At 54.8% G+C, this 16,710-nt stretch overlaps 1 protein-coding gene across 1 annotated transcript; it reads right to left on the bottom strand.

The window, feature by feature from the left end:
- On the bottom strand, positions 1-15,353 carry LOC125183590 (polymeric immunoglobulin receptor). Its single transcript, XM_066982803.1, has 15 exons — positions 15,163-15,353; positions 14,356-14,694; positions 13,680-14,012; positions 9,101-9,439; positions 8,425-8,757; positions 7,882-7,957; positions 6,199-6,304; positions 5,956-5,983; positions 4,854-5,066; positions 3,830-4,168; positions 3,154-3,486; positions 2,611-2,686; positions 1,684-1,799; positions 1,229-1,278; positions 1-866 (listed from the first exon to the last, which is right to left on the bottom strand). The coding sequence occupies exons 1-15, from the start codon at positions 15,203-15,205 to the stop codon at positions 684-686; spliced, it is 2,907 nt and encodes a 968-aa protein (XP_066838904.1). The 5' UTR covers positions 15,206-15,353; the 3' UTR covers positions 1-683.
- Positions 15,354-16,710: the final 1,357 nt, after the last annotated feature.

Raw genomic sequence — 16,710 nt, forward strand, 5'->3', positions numbered from 1 at the left:
CTGGAAGACCTTCTAGTGTTCATATTTATATAGCAGAACCTTCAGTTTGCAAAATTTGCAATGCAGTGTTTCAGCTTGTTGAAGTACTCAGGCTACTTGCTGTCAGGCAGATGTTGGTTCTGCTTATTCCTATATTCCAGAGCTCAAATCCCCCACCCATAACATGGCAAATGAATCCAATGGTAGCAAGGTGAGAGTTTAATCCTAGAACACTGGAATGAGTTTGCCTGGCCATAATAACTGAACCCTTAGGAGTGGGATAGAGCTTCTTCCAGTGAATATAGTTGAAATACCAAACCCGTCCATGGCCAGGCAAATACTGCTCTTTTTCAAAAGGATACTCCTCCACACCTGCCTCTCCATAAGAGTCTGCATTTTAATAGAATCAAAAAAAAAAAAAAGCAAATGTGCAAGGGATCCTGAGAATTAACCAGCACCTCTGTCTGACCTGAGAGAATCTGCATACTTGTGACAAAATTCTCTACTGGCCTCTAATAGGAGAGAGGTCTTAAAATGCATAGGCAACATACACATGACAGCAAAACCATAGCTCTTTCCCCAGTGTCCATGCACACATTTTCTATTCCCCATTCCCACTTTCTATTCCAGTTCTTTTTCCAGTTCATTCCTCCCATTTCTGGATTGTTGTGGGGTTCTGTGCTTCATTCTTTGTTTTTTTGTCGTTAACCGTGTGCAATGATAGCATATTCCACATTTTCATCTTTGGGGATCTTGGGAGCCTGATCTGGTTCAACATTACAGTAGAGAGGTTCCTCAGGGCTGCGTTGGGATTTAAAGTCCAGGGTAACATATTTTAGGTCTTTGCTGTCATCCTTGGGACTTCCCATTCTTTCAGTGCTCTCAAGCTATGAAAAGAAAGGGTAAACAACTGTCAGCATGATTCAGTGCCAAGACACAGCTGTTATCAAGGGAACAAGATTTTCCTAGGGGGAAAGGAGAAGTCATGTAAAATGTTACCTTTGGTCATGACAGAGGTGAAAGGACAGAAAATTCTTTCCTTCATCTCCTCTCCTTGATATTTGTTACAACCTCATCTTCTAGCCTTGCTTTCTAGTCTTTGAGTAATTTCTCGGAAATTACTGTAATTTACTCCACCGTGTTTGTTTTTGTTTTGTTTTGTTTTGTTTTCCCCAGTGGAGTTTCCTTCCATTGCCCTCTTTCTCTCCACCATTCAGGTGCTGTGTGGGAAATCAGTCCCTTTCCTTACCTGCGTTGTGTCCTCTGGTTTGTCATAGGTGTCCTCTGCTTGCCTGTTACCTTTGGAAAGAACCAAAACCAGAGGTTTTAGAAGTAGAGAAATCCATGACAATTATCTGGATGTTGTCTGTGCTACAGGAGTTTTGGAAAAGGCTTTGGGATTGCCCAGTGAATGAAGTGATGGCTGTGCCAATGGGACCCATCTACCCCGAATCTGGTGAACACGTTGCCCCCACTTCACTTCTCTGAAGTGTTAGGACACGTTCTGTGCATGTCTGGAGGAACGTGGCTTTGACTTACTGTGAGAGGAGATCACAGCAAGGAGCCTGCCTTGAGGCTTCCCAGGCTGTGCGTGCCTTATCTTCTCCAGGGCACAGTGAGTTGGGAATAAGCTCACTTGGAGTGGAAAAATGATGGTCAGAGAAAGCCAGAATAGAAAATGAGGCATCACCAGTTTCCACATACCTCTTCTCTTCATCTTTTTGTGGTGCCTGATGCACGATGTTATCAAGATGATAACTACCAGGAGGAGCAGGAGGTACAGGACCACAGAGATTATGATGTAGGTGTTTACATCTGGGCTGAAGCAGGAAGAGCAAAGGAGTTACCAGTGTTAGATAACAGCACAGCATGATGCTGGCATAGCCCATTACCAAACGGTGACCAAAAAAGGGGCAGGAATAGCTTTCATGTACTTGGAAGGAGGGGATCAGGTTCTTTGGGAGGAATTCTGTCTTGATTGTTGTAACTGGCTGAGCCTTCTGAGTTTTTGCTAAACTACTATTTGTCCCTTTAAAACAAACCACTATTTAAAGTTCAGAGCACAATTCCAGGCTCTCTGAAGCAAGTACTGCTTTTTTCCTCCTAGGTTTCCCTGCACCTTGCAAACTAGGAGATGATGTGTGATTGTACTCTTGGGTGCTGATGTAGTATTCATGACAACAGATACCCAATGGGGAAAGAAAATCCTTTACATTTAACAACCTGGCAAATGAAGGATGAAATAGTAGACAAAGATTACTTCACTGTTGACTATTCACGGACAGGAATAAACAAAGTCAAGACAGGCTTTGGGACAGAATCTGAGGGTTTCTATTGCTGCAAAGAGAACAGCCCAAAGAATTACGCAGGCAACTACATTTCCAGGAAGCTAGGACTTGATTTCATCTGTCCACTTCTCCCTTTGTAATTATGCTCTGGGCAGGAACTGGAAGAGGAGAGGTCGTCCATTGTAAGGACACCTGTCCCATCCAGCTCCTCTGTAAGAGGGAGTCTTTGGGATGCCCAGAGACTGCCTCCCCCAGGAAGACAGGACTGTCATGGACAGGACATCAGTAACTCTTGTCTGCGTTCAAGCTCAGAGGCTTTTTGGTGTTTTCTTTTTGGCCTTACTGTGGTTGTGTGTTGTTGCCAGGAGGGTTAGTTTGACTCGTGCCTGCAGTCACTGACAACGTTGTTGCAGCTGGTCCTGCAATCACAAACAAGAAGAGAAGAATAATTACTGGGCTGTTGTGCATCCCCCATCTGAACTTCCCTGCCATTGCTACCATGGGTGTAACTCCGGGCGTGCTGTGACAGCCAACACAGACGAGGCGCCCAGGCTGTGACCCGTGTCTTCGGGAGCTATCGGGAGCAGGCGAAGCAGCAGAAGGATGGAAAGGTGGGAGGGAGAGGCAAGGAGCTGCAGAGGAGCCCTGCTCCATGAACCCATCCCAGGACGTGGCAGAAGTGCTGTAAGTGCAGGCAGAAAAGCTCCCTGGCAGAGATCTGCAGGTAGCAGGGAGGTGTTTAACAACCCTGTGCAGGAGCAGACAGAAGCTTGTGCAGACAGAGAGACAGAGTTGGAGAGAGGGTCGGGTTCTCGGTGGTGGGGCACAGGTCAGGAGGGAGAGCAAGCAGGGGAGGCGAGGCCAAAACGTGCCAGCAGGTACTCACGCTTGTCCACAGAGAGCCGGACCTCCATTATCCGGGTGAATGGAATGCTTGCGTGGGGCATGTAGAGCGCACACCAGTACACGCCGGAGTCCTGTGCCTGCAGCTTCTCCATGGTGATGGTGACGGTCCTTTTCTGGGTGTCATCCTGGATTGAGGCTCTGTCTTTCTGGCCTTTTTTGATACCCCGTGTGTAAGTGTTCACTGTGCTCACCACGAGTTCACACCAGCCAGTCTGATCAACATATCGGCACCAGGCCTTTCTTCCATAGAGGTAAGCCTGGTCATGGTACGGGCACTGCACAGAGAGATTGTCCAACTCCAGCTTGTGAAATTCTGCAGAACAACAAACCTGGTGTCTGACCCATGATCTGGGGTGTGAGGGCATCCATCTCCCGGCACGATCTGGGCACGTGGGCCAGGCTGCGGCCATCAGCCCAGGCAGGGCACTTTGGGCAGGGCTGCAGGGAGCCGTGCGCCCTGGGGCCCATGGGGTCTGCAGGGCTCCTTCACCCCGTGCTCTGCGAGCAGGGAAGGCGGCGAGCGAGGGTGTGAGGGTGGGGGCTGATGGATGGGGTCGGGGGAAGCCGCTCGCTGCGTGCGGGAGGAGAGTGGAGCGGGGCAGCAGTGACGTTGCCTCCTGACGTGACTGGAGTTTGCGTGGGGATAAGGTACTCACCCTTGAAAACATTCAGCAAGATCCTCTTCAGTAGAACATTGCTTTGCCGGTAAGCACAGTAATATGTGCCTGAATCCTCTACCTGGAGGTCAGTCATGGTGATGGAAAAATTCCTGTGTATGGGGTCATCCTGTATGGTAACGTGTCCCTGTCTGGCCCAGTCTGTGTACTGGTATGTTGTTGTGCCGATTATTGCCACTTGATGCTGACATCCTTGATCTGTCCAGCGGCACCAGGATTTCTGTTCCCGGTACTGATACTCTGCTCGGTAAGGACACAGGACAGAGAGGTTGCTTCCTTCACGTTGGCTCACCTCCTCAGGTGTTTGGGCTTGGAGACCTGCGAATACCAGAAGCGGTGAGGGAGAGGGGAGCTGGTACAGGGCTGGCTTGGGCTGTGAGCCTGGAGGAGCCAGGTGTGGGGTGGTCTGAACTGGGGCTTGTCCTTCCCTTCCCTTCCCTTCCCTTCCCTTCCCTTCCCTTCCCTTCCCTTCCCTTCCCTTCCCTTCCCTTCCCTTCCCTTCCCTTCCCTTCCCTTCCCTTCCCTTCCCTTCCCTTCCCTTCCCTTCCCTTCCCTTCCCTTCCCTTCCCTTCCCCCTTCCCTTCCCTTCCCTTCCCTTCCCTTCCCTTCCCTTCCCTTCCCTTCCCTTCCCTTCCCTTCCCTTCCCTTCCCTTCCCTTCCCTTCCCTTCCCTTCCCTTCCCTTCCCTTCCCTTCCCTTCCCTTCCCTTCCCTTCCCTTCCCTTCCCTTCCCTTCCCTTCCCTTCCCTTCCCTTCCCTTCCCTTCCCTTCCCTTCCCTTCCCTTCCCTTCCCTTCCCTTCCCTTCCCTTCCCTTCCCTTCCCTTCCCTTCCCTTCCCTTCCCTTCCCTTCCCTTCCCTTCCCTTCCCTTCCCTTCCCTTCCCTTCCCTTCCCCAGCTCCCAGGACTGCCGGTATCGGGGCCCCACCACTGCAGGGCCCTGCAGGCAGCAGGACTGGGAAGGGTGTCCCATGGGAAGCCCCAGCCATGCCCAGCCCTCCTCGTACCGGGGAAGCAGAGCGGCAGCAGGAGGACGACTCGCAGCTCCATGGCCTCCTCAAGCGCAGGGCAGGGGCATTGCCGGGGGCTGCCCAACGCACCCCATTGCAACGCGTCTGCCCGGTGAGCCCTCCTGCCTCCCACTGACGCTGCTGGAGGAAGTGCCTGAGGTCTTGCCTTCCCACGGAAGTCCTTCCCCATGTTTTGCAACGCCACCGAATATCAAGATGAGCTCAGGGTGCGTTTGGGGAAGTGGCCGGGAGCAGCCCGCAGCCCGTCTTGACGCCAGAGGCCCTTTGCTGCTCTCGCTTGGCCCTTGTCACGCTCTGCCCTCACGCCAGTGGCAACGGGGCGCTCCTTCAGCTGTGCCGAGGCTTGGGAGCCGGGGCAGGTCCTTTGCTGCAGCCCAGCCCTTCCCTCTGGGCTCTCCGAGTGCCCCCTGCCCAGGCCCTTCCCCCAAGTCCCCTCCAGGTGTGGTAGCAGAGAGGCCGCGGCTCTGTGTGCAGGGAGCCTCCTCTGCATGCCATGCCTCCTGGGGCTCTCCTCCACCACAGCCAGTCCCCTCGTTGCCCATGCTGTGCCCAGCACCGAGCCCGTGGGCTGCCTGCCCGTGGTGTGCCAAGCTGGAGAAACCAAACCGAGCCACTGGGCTTTTGCACAGTTTATTTGACGTGGGACAACCGCACAGGGCCCTGGTGCGGGGGCCCGTGGGGAAGTCTCGAGGGTTTGCAGGGAAGTGAGGGAAGTGTGGGCGCTCTGGGGTGAGGCCGTGTTTGCTGTACCAGCGGGACGGCTCTGAGGCAAGAAGTGGCGACATGCTGCCCCTGGCAGAGCCGGCGGGCTGGTGGCAGAGCCCAGCCTGCACCACGTGGCAGGATTTGCCAGGCGTGGGCTGCTTTCTGCCCTGATGAGCCCCAAGAGTTGCCGTGGTGGGAGCCTGCGAGGAAAGCGGGCCTCGGTTACTGTGGGAGGCCGGCCTGGGTTCTCTGAAGCTCAAGGGCAACAGCTTGCAGTTTGGGATTTCTCTCTGGACATGTCTCCAAGCTTAAAAACAGAGATCCTTTTGGTCCCAGGTCTAGCGTCAGCTCCTTTCCTCCTCAGGCATCTATCCAGGGCTGCCTTCTGCTGTCCTGTGTTTCTGAAAGAAACAGGGAGGCAGGGTCTTCAGTGACATTGGCCCATGTAGTGAACCATACACGTCGGAGGGCTTCTCATCCTTTCTGGAGCGTTAACCGACCATATCACACCTCTCGCTCCCCATTTGGGAGCCATGGAAAAACAGGACGTGCAAATGCCACCCTGTGGCTTCTCTGGAGCCTAGGTGTGCTTTTGCCATTGCGGGTGTGTGGTTACCTCTTTTCTGCAGCTTCCCCTTCTCAGAAGAAAAACGAGGAGCAACATTACCAGCACCTTATTGATGAAGAATCCTAGGAGGGTCCAAAGGGTGAAGCTCCATAAGCTGTCAAGGAAACACAGAGGAAAGGGGAGCAGATTGGCCCATGGAAGAGAAAAGGACCTCACCCAGAATGAGATGCTGTCCTTCATCCTTCCTTCTTAGTATCTTTCTCAGCGACACAGACAGTGGGATCGAGCACACCCTCAGCAAGTTTGCAGATGACACCAAGCTGAGCAGTGCAGTCCATACACCAGAAGGAAGGGATGCCATCCAAAGGGACCTGGGCAGGCTGGAGAAGTGGGCCCACGTGAACCTAATGAGGTTCAACAAGTCCAGGTGCGAGGTGCTGCACCTGGGTCGGAGCAATGCCAGACATGAGGACAGGCTGGGAGAAGAACTCACTGAGAGCAGCCCTGGGGAGAAGGATTTGGGTGTTCTGGTGGGCAAAAAGCTCGACATGAGCCAGCAGCGAGCTTGCAGCCCGGAAGGCCAACTGCATCCTGGCATGTACCAACAGAGGAGCAGAGGAGGGAGGGGATTGTCCCCCTCTGCTCTGCCCTGGTCAGGCCCCACCTGGAGAGCTTTGTCCAGGTCTGGGGCCCCCAGCACAAGAAGGATGTGGGGGTGTTAGAGTGGGTCCAGAGGAGGGCCACAAAGATGATCAAGGGGCTGGAGCAGCTGTCCTACAAAGAAAGACAGAGCTCGGGCTGTTCAGCACAGAAGAGAAGGCTCCAGGGTGACTTCATTGTGATTTTCAGTACTTAGAGGGGGCTTATAAAAGGGATGGAGAGCACCTTTTGCTCAATCAGATAAGGACAGGACAAGGGGGAATGGTTTTAAACTAAAAGAGGGGAGATTTTGATTAGAGGTTAGGAGGAAGTTCTTCACTCAGAGGGTGGTGAGGCACAGGAAGAGGTTGCCCAGAGAGGCTCTGGATGCCCCATCCCTGGAGGTGTTCAGCATCAGGTTGGACAAGGCACTGAGCAACCCGATCTAGTGGGTGGTGTTCCTGCCCATGGCAGGGGGGTTGGAATGAGATGATCCTTAAGGTCCTTTCCAGCCTGAGTCATTCTATGATTCTGCGGGAGAATCTCTGTAGAAATGAGGTTTCAAATACACTTCCAAAAGTGGCCTCCTCTTCCCAAGCTGTATTCTAATTTGTCCACTTCCACACTATGAGAGCTCGAGCCCTCCCCAGGTAGTGAAGCGTTTACACAGTGCTGTGCAGGAGATGTCTCCCTGCCCCATAGGAAAACCGTGGAAGAAACGAACTTGAAAATATCCTTTCCTCACACAACAGGGAAACAAGGACAGGGAAAGAGTGCAGAAAATGACAGTGACCAGACGGATTCATTGCCACATGGCAGTGAGTGAGGAGAGAAGGCAGTTCCCAGGAAGCTAGGACTTGATTTCATCAGTCTGCTTCTCCCTTTGTAATTATGCTCTGGGCAGGAACTGGAAGAGGCGAGGTCGTCCATTGTAAGGACGCCTGTCCCATCCAGCTCCTCTGTAAGCAGGAGTCTTTGGGATGCCCTGAGACTGCCTCCCCAAGGAAGACAGGACTGTCGTGGACAGGACATCAGTAACTCTTGTCTGCGTTCAAGCTCAGAGGCTTTTTGGTGTTTTCTTTTTGGCCTTACTGTGGTTGTGTGTTGTTGCCAGGAGGGTTAGTTTGACTCGTGCCTGCAGTCACTGACAACGTTGTTGCAGCTGGTCCTGCAATCACAAACAAGAAGAGAAGAATAATTACTGGGCTGTTGTGCATCCCCCATCTGAACTTCCCTGCCATTGCTACCATGGGTGTAACTCCGGGCGTGCTGTGACAGCCAACACAGACGAGGCGCCCAGGCTGTGACCCGTGTCTTCGGGAGCTATCGGGAGCAGGCGAAGCAGCAGAAGGATGGAAAGGTGGGAGGGAGAGGCAAGGAGCTGCAGAGGAGCCCTGCTCCATGAACCCATCCCAGGACGTGGCAGAAGTGCTGTAAGTGCAGGCAGAAAAGCTCCCTGGCAGAGATCTGCAGGTAGCAGGGAGGTGTTTAACAACCCTGTGCAGGAGCAGACAGAAGCTTGTGCAGACAGAGAGACAGAGTTGGAGAGAGGGTCGGGTTCTCGGTGGTGGGGCACAGGTCAGGAGGGAGAGCAAGCAGGGGAGGCGAGGCCAAAATGTGCCAGCAGGTACTCACGCTTGTCCACAGAGAGCCGGACCTCCATTATCCGGGTGAAATGAATGTTTGGGTAGGACATGTAGAGCGCACACCAGTACACGCCGGAGTCCTGTGCCTGCAGCTTCTCCATGGTGATGGTGACGGTCCTTTTCTGGATGTCATCCTGGATTGAGGCTCTGTCTTTCTGGGCTTTGTTGATACTCCATGTGTAAGTGGTATATGTACTCACCACGAGTTCACACCTGCCAGTCTGACCTAGATGTCGGCACCAGACTTTTCTTCCATAGAGGTAAGCCTGGTCATGGTACGGGCACTGCACAGAGACACTGTCCAACTCCAGCTTGTGTAACTCTGCAGAACAACAAACCTGGTGTCTGACCCACGATCTGGGGCGTGAGGGCATCCATCTCCCAGCACAATCCGGGCACCTGGGCCAGGCTGTGGCCGTCAGCCCGGGCAGGGCACTTTGGGCAGGGCTGCAGGGAGCCGTGCGCCCTGGGGCCCATGGGGTCTGCGGGGCTCCTTCACCCCGTGCTCTGCGAGCAGGGAAGGCGGCGAGCGAGGGCGTGAGGGTGGGGGCTGATGGATGGGGTCGGGGGAAGCTGCTCGCTGCGTGCGGGAGGAGGATGGAGCGGGGCAGCAGTGACGTTGCCTCCTGACAGGACTGGAGTTTGCGTGGGGATAAGGTACTCACCCTTGAAAACATTCAGTGAGATCCTCTTCAGTGGAACATTGCTTTGCCGGTAAGCACAGTAATATGTGCCTGAATCCTCTACCTGGAGGTCAGTCATGGTGATGGAAAAATTCTTGTGTATGGGGTCATCCTGTATGGTAACATGCCCCTGTGTGGCCCGGTTTGTGTATGGGTACGTTGTTGTGCCGATTAATACCACTTGATGCTGACATCCTTGATCGGTCCTCCGGCACCAGGATTTCTGTTCCTGATCGTCAACCTCTGCTGGGTAAGGACACAGGACAGAGAGGTTGCTTCCTTCACGTTGGCTCACCTCCTCAGGTGTTTGGGCTTGGAGACCTGTGAATACCAGAAGCGGTGAGGGAGAGGGGAGCTGGTGCAGGGCTGGCTTGGGCTGTGAGCCTGGAGGAGCCAGGTGTGGGGTGGTCTGAACTGGGGCTTCTCCTCCCTTCCCTTCCCTTCCCTTCCCTTCCCTTCCCTTCCCTTCCCTTCCCTTCCCTTCCCTTCCCTTCCCTTCCCTTCCCTTCCCTTCCCTTCCCTTCCCTTCCCTTCCCTTCCCTTCCCTTCCCTTCCCTTCCCTTCCCTTCCCTTCCCTTCCCTTCCCTTCCCTTCCCTTCCCTTCCCTTCCCTTCCCTTCCCTTCCCTTCCCTTCCCTTCCCTTCCCTTCCCTTCCCTTCCCTTCCCTTCCCTTCCCTTCCCTTCCCTTCCCTTCCCTTCCCTTCCCTTCCCTTCCCTTCCCTTCCCTTCCCTTCCCTTCCCTTCCCTTCCCTTCCCTTCCCTTCCCTTCCCTTCCCTTCCCTTCCCTTCCCTTCCCTTCCCTTCCCTTCCCTTCCCTTCCCTTCCCTTCCCTTCCCTTCCCTTCCCTTCCCTTCCCTTCCCTTCCCTTCCCTTCCCTTCCCTTCCCTTCCCTTCCCCAGCTCCCAGGACTGCCGGTATCGGGGCCCCACCACTGCAGGGCCCTGCAGGCAGCAGGACTGGGAAGGGTGTCCCATGGGAAGCCCCAGCCATGCCCAGCCCTCCTCGTACCGGGGAAGCAGAGCGGCAGCAGGAGGACGACTCGCAGCTCCATGGCCTCCTCAAGCACAGGGCAGGGGCATTGCCGGGGGCTGCCCAACGCACCCCATTGCAACGCGTCTGCCCGGTGAGCCCTCCTGCCTCCCACTGACGCTGCTGGAGGAAGTGCCTGAGGTCTTGCCTTCCCACGGAAGTCCTTCCCCATGTTTTGCAACGCCACCGAATATCAAGATGAGCTCAGGGTGCGTTTGGGGAAGTGGCCGGGAGCAGACCGCAGCCCGTCTTGACGCCAGAGGCCCTTTGCTGCTCTCGCTTGGCCCTTGTCACGCTCTGCCCTCACGCCAGTGGCAACGGGGCACTCCTTCGGCTGTGCCAAGGCTTGGGAGCCGGGGCAGGTCCTTTGCTGCGGCCCAGTCCTTCCCTCTGGGCTCTCCGAGTGCCCCCTGCCCAGGCCCTTCCCCCAAGTCCCCTCCAGGTGTGGTAGCAGAGAGGCTCTGTGTGCAGGGAGCCTCCTCTGCATGCCATGCCTCCTGGGGCTCTCCTCCACCACAGCCAGTCCCCTCGTTGCCCATGCTGTGCCCAGCACCGAGCCCGTGGGCTGCCTGCCCGCGGTGTGCCAAGCTGGAGAAACCAAACCGAGCCACTGGGCTTTTGCACAGTTTATTTGACGTGGGACAACCGCACAGGGCCCTGGTGCGGGGGCCCATGGGGAAGTCTCGAGGGTTTGCAGGGAAGTGAGGGAAGTGTGGGCGCTCTGGGGTGAGGCCGTGTTTGCTGTACCAGCGGGACGGCTCTGAGGCAAGAAGTGGCGACATGCTGCCCCTGGCAGAGCCGGCGGGCTGGTGGCAGAGCCCAGCCTGCACCGCGTGGCAGGGTTTGCCAGGCGTGGGCTGCTTTCTGCCCTGATGAGCCCCAAGAGTTGCCGTGGTGGGAGCCTGCGAGGAAAGCGGGCCTCGGTTACTGTGGGAGGCCGGCCTGGGTTCTCTGAAGCTCAAGGGCAACAGCTTGCAGTTTGGGATTTCTCTCTGGACATGTCTCCAAGCTTAAAAACAGAGATCCTTTTGGTCCCAGGTCTAGCGTCATCTCCTTTCCTCCTCAGGCATCTATCCAGGGCTGCCTTCTGCTGTCCTGCGTTTCTGAAAGAAACAGGGGGGCAGGGTCTTCAGTGACATTGGCTCACGTAGTGAAGCGTACACGTCGGAGGGCTTCTCATCCTTTCTGGAGCGTTAACTGACGGTATCACACCTCTCGCTCCCCATTTGGGAGCCATGGAAAAACAGCACGTGCAAATGCCACCCTGTGGCTTCTCTGGAGCCTAGGTGTGCTTTTGCCATTGCGGGTGTGTGGTTACCTCTTTTCTGCAGCTTCCCCTTCTCAGAAGAAAAACGAGGAGCAACATTACCAGCACCTTATTGATGAAGAATCCTAGGAGGGTCCAAAGGGTGAAGCTCCATAAGCTGTCAAGGAAACACAGAGGAAAGGGGAGCAGATTGGCCCATGGAAGAGAAAAGGACCTCACCCAGAATGAGATGCTGTCCTTCATCCTTCCTTCTTAGTATCTTTCTCAGCGACACAGACAGTGGGATCGAGCACACCCTCAGCAGGTTTGCAGATGACACCAAGCTGAGTGGTGCAGTCCATACACCAGAAGGAAGGGATGCCATCCAAAGGGACCTGGGCAGGCTGGAGAAGTGGGCCCACATGAACCTAATGAGGTTCAACAAGTCCAGGTGCAAGGTGCTGCACCTGGGCCGGAGCAATGCCAGACATGAGGACAGGCTGGGAGAAGAACTCACTGAGAGCAGCCCTGGGGAGAAGGACTTGGGGTTCTGGTGGGCAAAAAGCTCGACATGAGCCAGCAGCGAGCTTGCAGCCCAGAAAACCAACTGCATCCTGGTGTGTACCAACAGAGGAGCAGAGGAGGGAGGGGATTGTCCCCCTCTGCTCTGCCCTGGTCAGGCCCCACCTGGAGAGCTTTGTCCAGGTCTGGGGCCCCCAGCACAAGAAGGATGTGGGGGTGTTAGAGTGGGTCCAGAGGAGGGCCACAAAGATGATCAAGGGGCTGGAGCAGCTGTCCTACAAAGAAAGACAGAGCTCGGGCTGTTCAGCACAGAAGAGAAGGCTCCAGGGTGACTTCATTGTGATTTTCAGTACTTAGAGGGGGCTTATAAAAGGGATGGAGAGCACCTTTTGCTCAATCAGATAAGGACAGGACAAGGGGGAATGGTTTTAAACTAAAAGAGGGGAGATTTTGATTAGAGGTTAGGAGGAAGTTCTTCACTCAGAGGGTGGTGAGGCACTGGAAGAGGTTGCCCAGAGAGGCTCTGGATGCCCCATCCCTGGAGGTGTTCAGCATCAGGTTGGACAAGGCACTGAGCAACCTGATCTAGTGGGTGGTGTTCCTGCCCATGGCAGGGGGGTTGGAATGAGATGATCCTTAAGGTCCTTTCCAGCCTGAGTCATTCTATGATTCTGCGGGAGAATCTCTGTAGAAATGAGGTTTCAAATACACTTCCAAAAGTGGCCTCCTCTTCCCAAGCTGTATTCTAATTTGTCCCCTTCCACACTATGAGAGCTCGAGCCCTCCCCAGGAAGCGAAGCGTTTACACAGTGCTGTGCAGGAGATGTCTCCCTGCCCCATAGGAAAACCGTGGAAGAAACGAACTTGAAAATATCCTTTCCTCACACAACAGGGAAACAAGGACAGGGAAAGAGTGCAGAAAATGACAGTGACCAGACGGATTCATTGCCACATGGCACTGAGTGAGGAGAGAAGGCAGTTCCCAGGAAGCTAGGACTTGATTTCATCTGTCCACTTCTCCCTTTGTAATTATGCTCTGGGCAGGAACTGGAAGAGGAGAGGTCGTCCATTGTAAGGACGCCTGTCCCATCCAGCTCCTCTGTAAGCGGGAGTCTTTGGGATGCCCTGAGACTGCCTCCCCAAGGAAGACAGGACTGTCGTGGACAGGACATCAGTAACTCTTGTCTGCGTTCAAGCTCAGAGGCTTTCTTTTGACCTTACAGTGGTTGTGTGCTGTTGCCAGGAGGGTTAGTTTGACTCGTGCCTGCAGTCACTGACAACGTTGTTGCAGCTGGTCCTGCAATCACAAACAAGAAGAGAAGAATAATTACTGGGCTGTTGTGCATCCCCCATCTGAACTTCCCTGCCATTGCTACCATGGGTGTAACTCCGGGCGTGCTGTGACAGCCAACACAGACGAGGCACCCAGGCTGTGACCCGTGTCTTCGGGAGCTATCGGGAGCAGGCGAAGCAGCAGAAGGATGGAAAGGTGGGAGGGAGAGGCAAGGAGCTGCAGAGGAGCCCTGCTCCATGAACCCATCCCAGGACATGGCAGAAGTGCTGTAAGTGCAGGCAGAAAAGCTCCCTGGCAGAGATCTGCAGGTAGCAGGGAGGTGTTTAACAACCCTGTGCAGGAGCAGACAGAAGTTTGTGCAGACAGAGAGACAGAATTGGAGAGAGGGTCGGGTTCTCGGTGGTGGGGCACAGGTCAGGAGGGAGAGCAAGCAGGGGAGGCGAGGCCAAAATGTGCCAGCAGGTACTCACGCTTGTCCACAGAGAGCCGGACCTCCATTATCCGGGTGAATGGAATGTATGTGTAGGATGTGTAGAGCGCACACCAGTACACGCCGGAGTCCTGTGCCTGCAGCTTCTCCATGGTGATGGTGACGGTCCTTTTCTGGATGTCATCCTGGATTGAGGCTCTGTCTTTCTGGGCTTTGTTGATACTCCATGTGTAAGTGGTATATGTACTCACCACGAGTTCACACCTGCCAGTCTGACCTAGATGTCGGCACCAGGCTTTTCTTTCAGAGCGGTAGCCCAGGGCATGGTACGGGCACTGCACAGAGACACTGTCCAACTCCAGCTTGTGTAACTCTGCAGAACAACAAACCTGGTGTCTGACCCACGATCTGGGGCGTGAGGGCATCCATCTCCCAGCACAATCCGGGCACCTGGGCCAGGCTGCGGCTGTCAGCCTGGGCAGGGCATTTTGGGCTGAGCTGCAGGGAGCTGTACGCCTCGGGGCCCGTGGGGTCTGCAGGGCTCCTTCACCCCGTGCTCTGCGAGCAGGGAAGGCAGCGAGCGAGGGCGTGAGGGTGGGGGCTGATGGATGGGGTCGGGGGAAGCCGCTCGCTGCGTGCGGGAGGAGGATGGAGCGGGGTAGCAGTGACGTTGCCTCCTGACAGGACTGGAGTTTGCGTGGGGATAAGGTACTCACCCTTGAAAACATTCAGCACGATCCTCTTCAGTAGAACATTGCTTTGCCGGTAAGCACAGTAATATGTGCCTGAATCCTCTACCTGGAGGTCAGTCATGGTGATGGAAAAATTCCTGTGTATGGGGTCATCCTGTATGGTAACGTGCCCCTGTGTGGCCCAGTTTTTGTATGGGTACGTTGCTGTGCCGATTAATGCCACTTGAAGCTGACATCCTTGATCTGTCCAGCGGCACCAGGATTTCTGTTCCTGATCGTCAGCCTCTTCTGGGTAAGGACACAGGACAGAGAGGTTGCTTCCTTCACGTTGGCTCACCTCCCCAGGTGTTTGGGCTTGGAGACCTGCGAATACCAGAAGCGGTGAGGGAGAGGGGAGCTGGTGCAGGGCTGGCTTGGGCTGTGAGCCTGGAGGAGCCAGGTGTGGGGTGGTCTGAACTGGAGCTTCTCCTTCCCTTCCCTTCCCTTCCCTTCCCTTCCCTTCCCTTCCCTTCCCTTCCCTTCCCTTCCCTTCCCTTCCCTTCCCTTCCCTTCCCTTCCCTTCCCTTCCCTTCCCTTCCCTTCCCTTCCCTTCCCTTCCCTTCCCTTCCCTTCCCTTCCCTTCCCTTCCCTTCCCTTCCCTTCCCTTCCCTTCCCTTCCCTTCCCTTCCCTTCCCTTCCCTTCCCTTCCCTTCCCTTCCCTTCCCTTCCCTTCCCTTCCCCAGCTCCCAGGACTGCCGGTATCGGGGCCCCAGCACTGCAGGGCCCTGTAGGCAGCAGGACTGGGAAGGGTGTCCCATGGGAAGCCCCAGCCATGCCCAGCCCTCCTCGTACCGGGGAAGCAGAGCGGCAGCAGGAGGACGACTCGCAGCTCCATGGCCTCCTCAAGCGCAGGGCAGGGGCATTGCCGGGGGCTGCCCAACGCACCCCATTGCAACGCGTCTGCCCGGTGAGCCCTCCTGCCTCCCACTGACGCTGCTGGAGGAAGTGCCTGAGGTCTTGCCTTCCCACGGAAGTCCTTCCCCATGTTTTGCAACGCCACCAAATATCAAGATGAGCTCAGGGTGCGTTTGGGGAAGTGGCCGGGAGCAGACCGCAGCCCGTCTTGACGCCAGAGGCCCTTTGCTGCTCTCGCTTGGCCCTTGTCACGCTCTGCCCTCACGCCAGTGGCAACGGGGCGCTCCTTCGGCTGTGCCGAGGCTTGGGAGCTGGGGCAGGTCCTTTGCTGCAGCCCAGCCCTTCCCTCTGGGCTCCCCAGGTGGGTTCCCCCTGCCCAGGCCCTTGCCCAAAGTCCCCTCCAGGCGTGGTGGCAGAGAGGCCAATGCTCTGTGGGCAGCCTCATGGGTTTCTTTTCCCACATGTGGTAAAATAGCTGCTTGCCTTTTCTTTTCTCCTTGCCACTTTTCTAGTCTAAGATTTATTTCCTTTTCCTATAATGTTACAGCTTCTTGCTCTCTCTCTCTCTCTCTCTCTGTTTTGTTTTTGTTTTTTTTTTTTTGTTTATGTGAAGAACATTTTCAACAAGTTTTGCAACTGTGAGATAAGCTAGGTTATCTTCTTCCGTTCTTACTCGCTTGCTTTGCTGATAAACAAAGGGGATTCTTTTGCCACTTAGGGCAAAAGTGGACATTGCCTGACAGAACCTGCCCTTTTCTACCCTTTGGTGCTCGGACTGGCCCATGCTGCCCCTTTTACGTGGCAGTGAGGGACAGCTCACCTGTTTTGTTTTCTTTGTACCTCATTACTGACGGCTGTTTCAGTGGACTTAAAGGAGTCTTTGGAGAAGAAGGAGCAGAAGATGTTCGCTGTTTCATCTCCAAGTAAAATACATGCAGAGGAAAGACTGACCTTTGTTGGTGACAGGAAACAACGTGAAACGGTGTGGATGGTCAAGTGTGCGGCTGCTGAGGTGGCATACTGACAGCGAGGTCTCTATAGGCACGGCTGAGGTGATTTTAAGTACAGGGGAAACAGTGGAAATATTGAAATAAGCCATTCAGAGCAGCTCCTGACATGGCTGACACTCAGCCAGCTGTGAAAATGGACAGCTAACCGTGGCCTCCTGGCCCTGCATGTCCTTTTGATTGCCAGTACGATTCAGGAACTGGAGATGATATGGTGAGGGAGCTGGGGTTCAGGAGCAGCTGAATAGATAAGATGAACTGTGGAGTATAGAGAGGAGAGAATGGGTGGAGGAGATGGGGCACAAAGAGAGTTCTTCTGCGGGAAAACGAGGAGAAAGGAATTTCTCCAACTTAAAAAAATATATATAAAATGCATTCACCTATGAAAACAGCCAGCTTGATTTCATATACTCAGGAGAGCTGAGAATGATCACAAATGAAAATGATCAGTAGTATTCTCCAGTGTCTTGTACTGTGA

The sequence above is a fragment of the Anser cygnoides genome, chromosome 25 (assembly GCF_040182565.1).
Source record: "Anser cygnoides isolate HZ-2024a breed goose chromosome 25, Taihu_goose_T2T_genome, whole genome shotgun sequence".
NCBI classification, from domain to species: domain Eukaryota; kingdom Metazoa; phylum Chordata; class Aves; order Anseriformes; family Anatidae; genus Anser; species Anser cygnoides.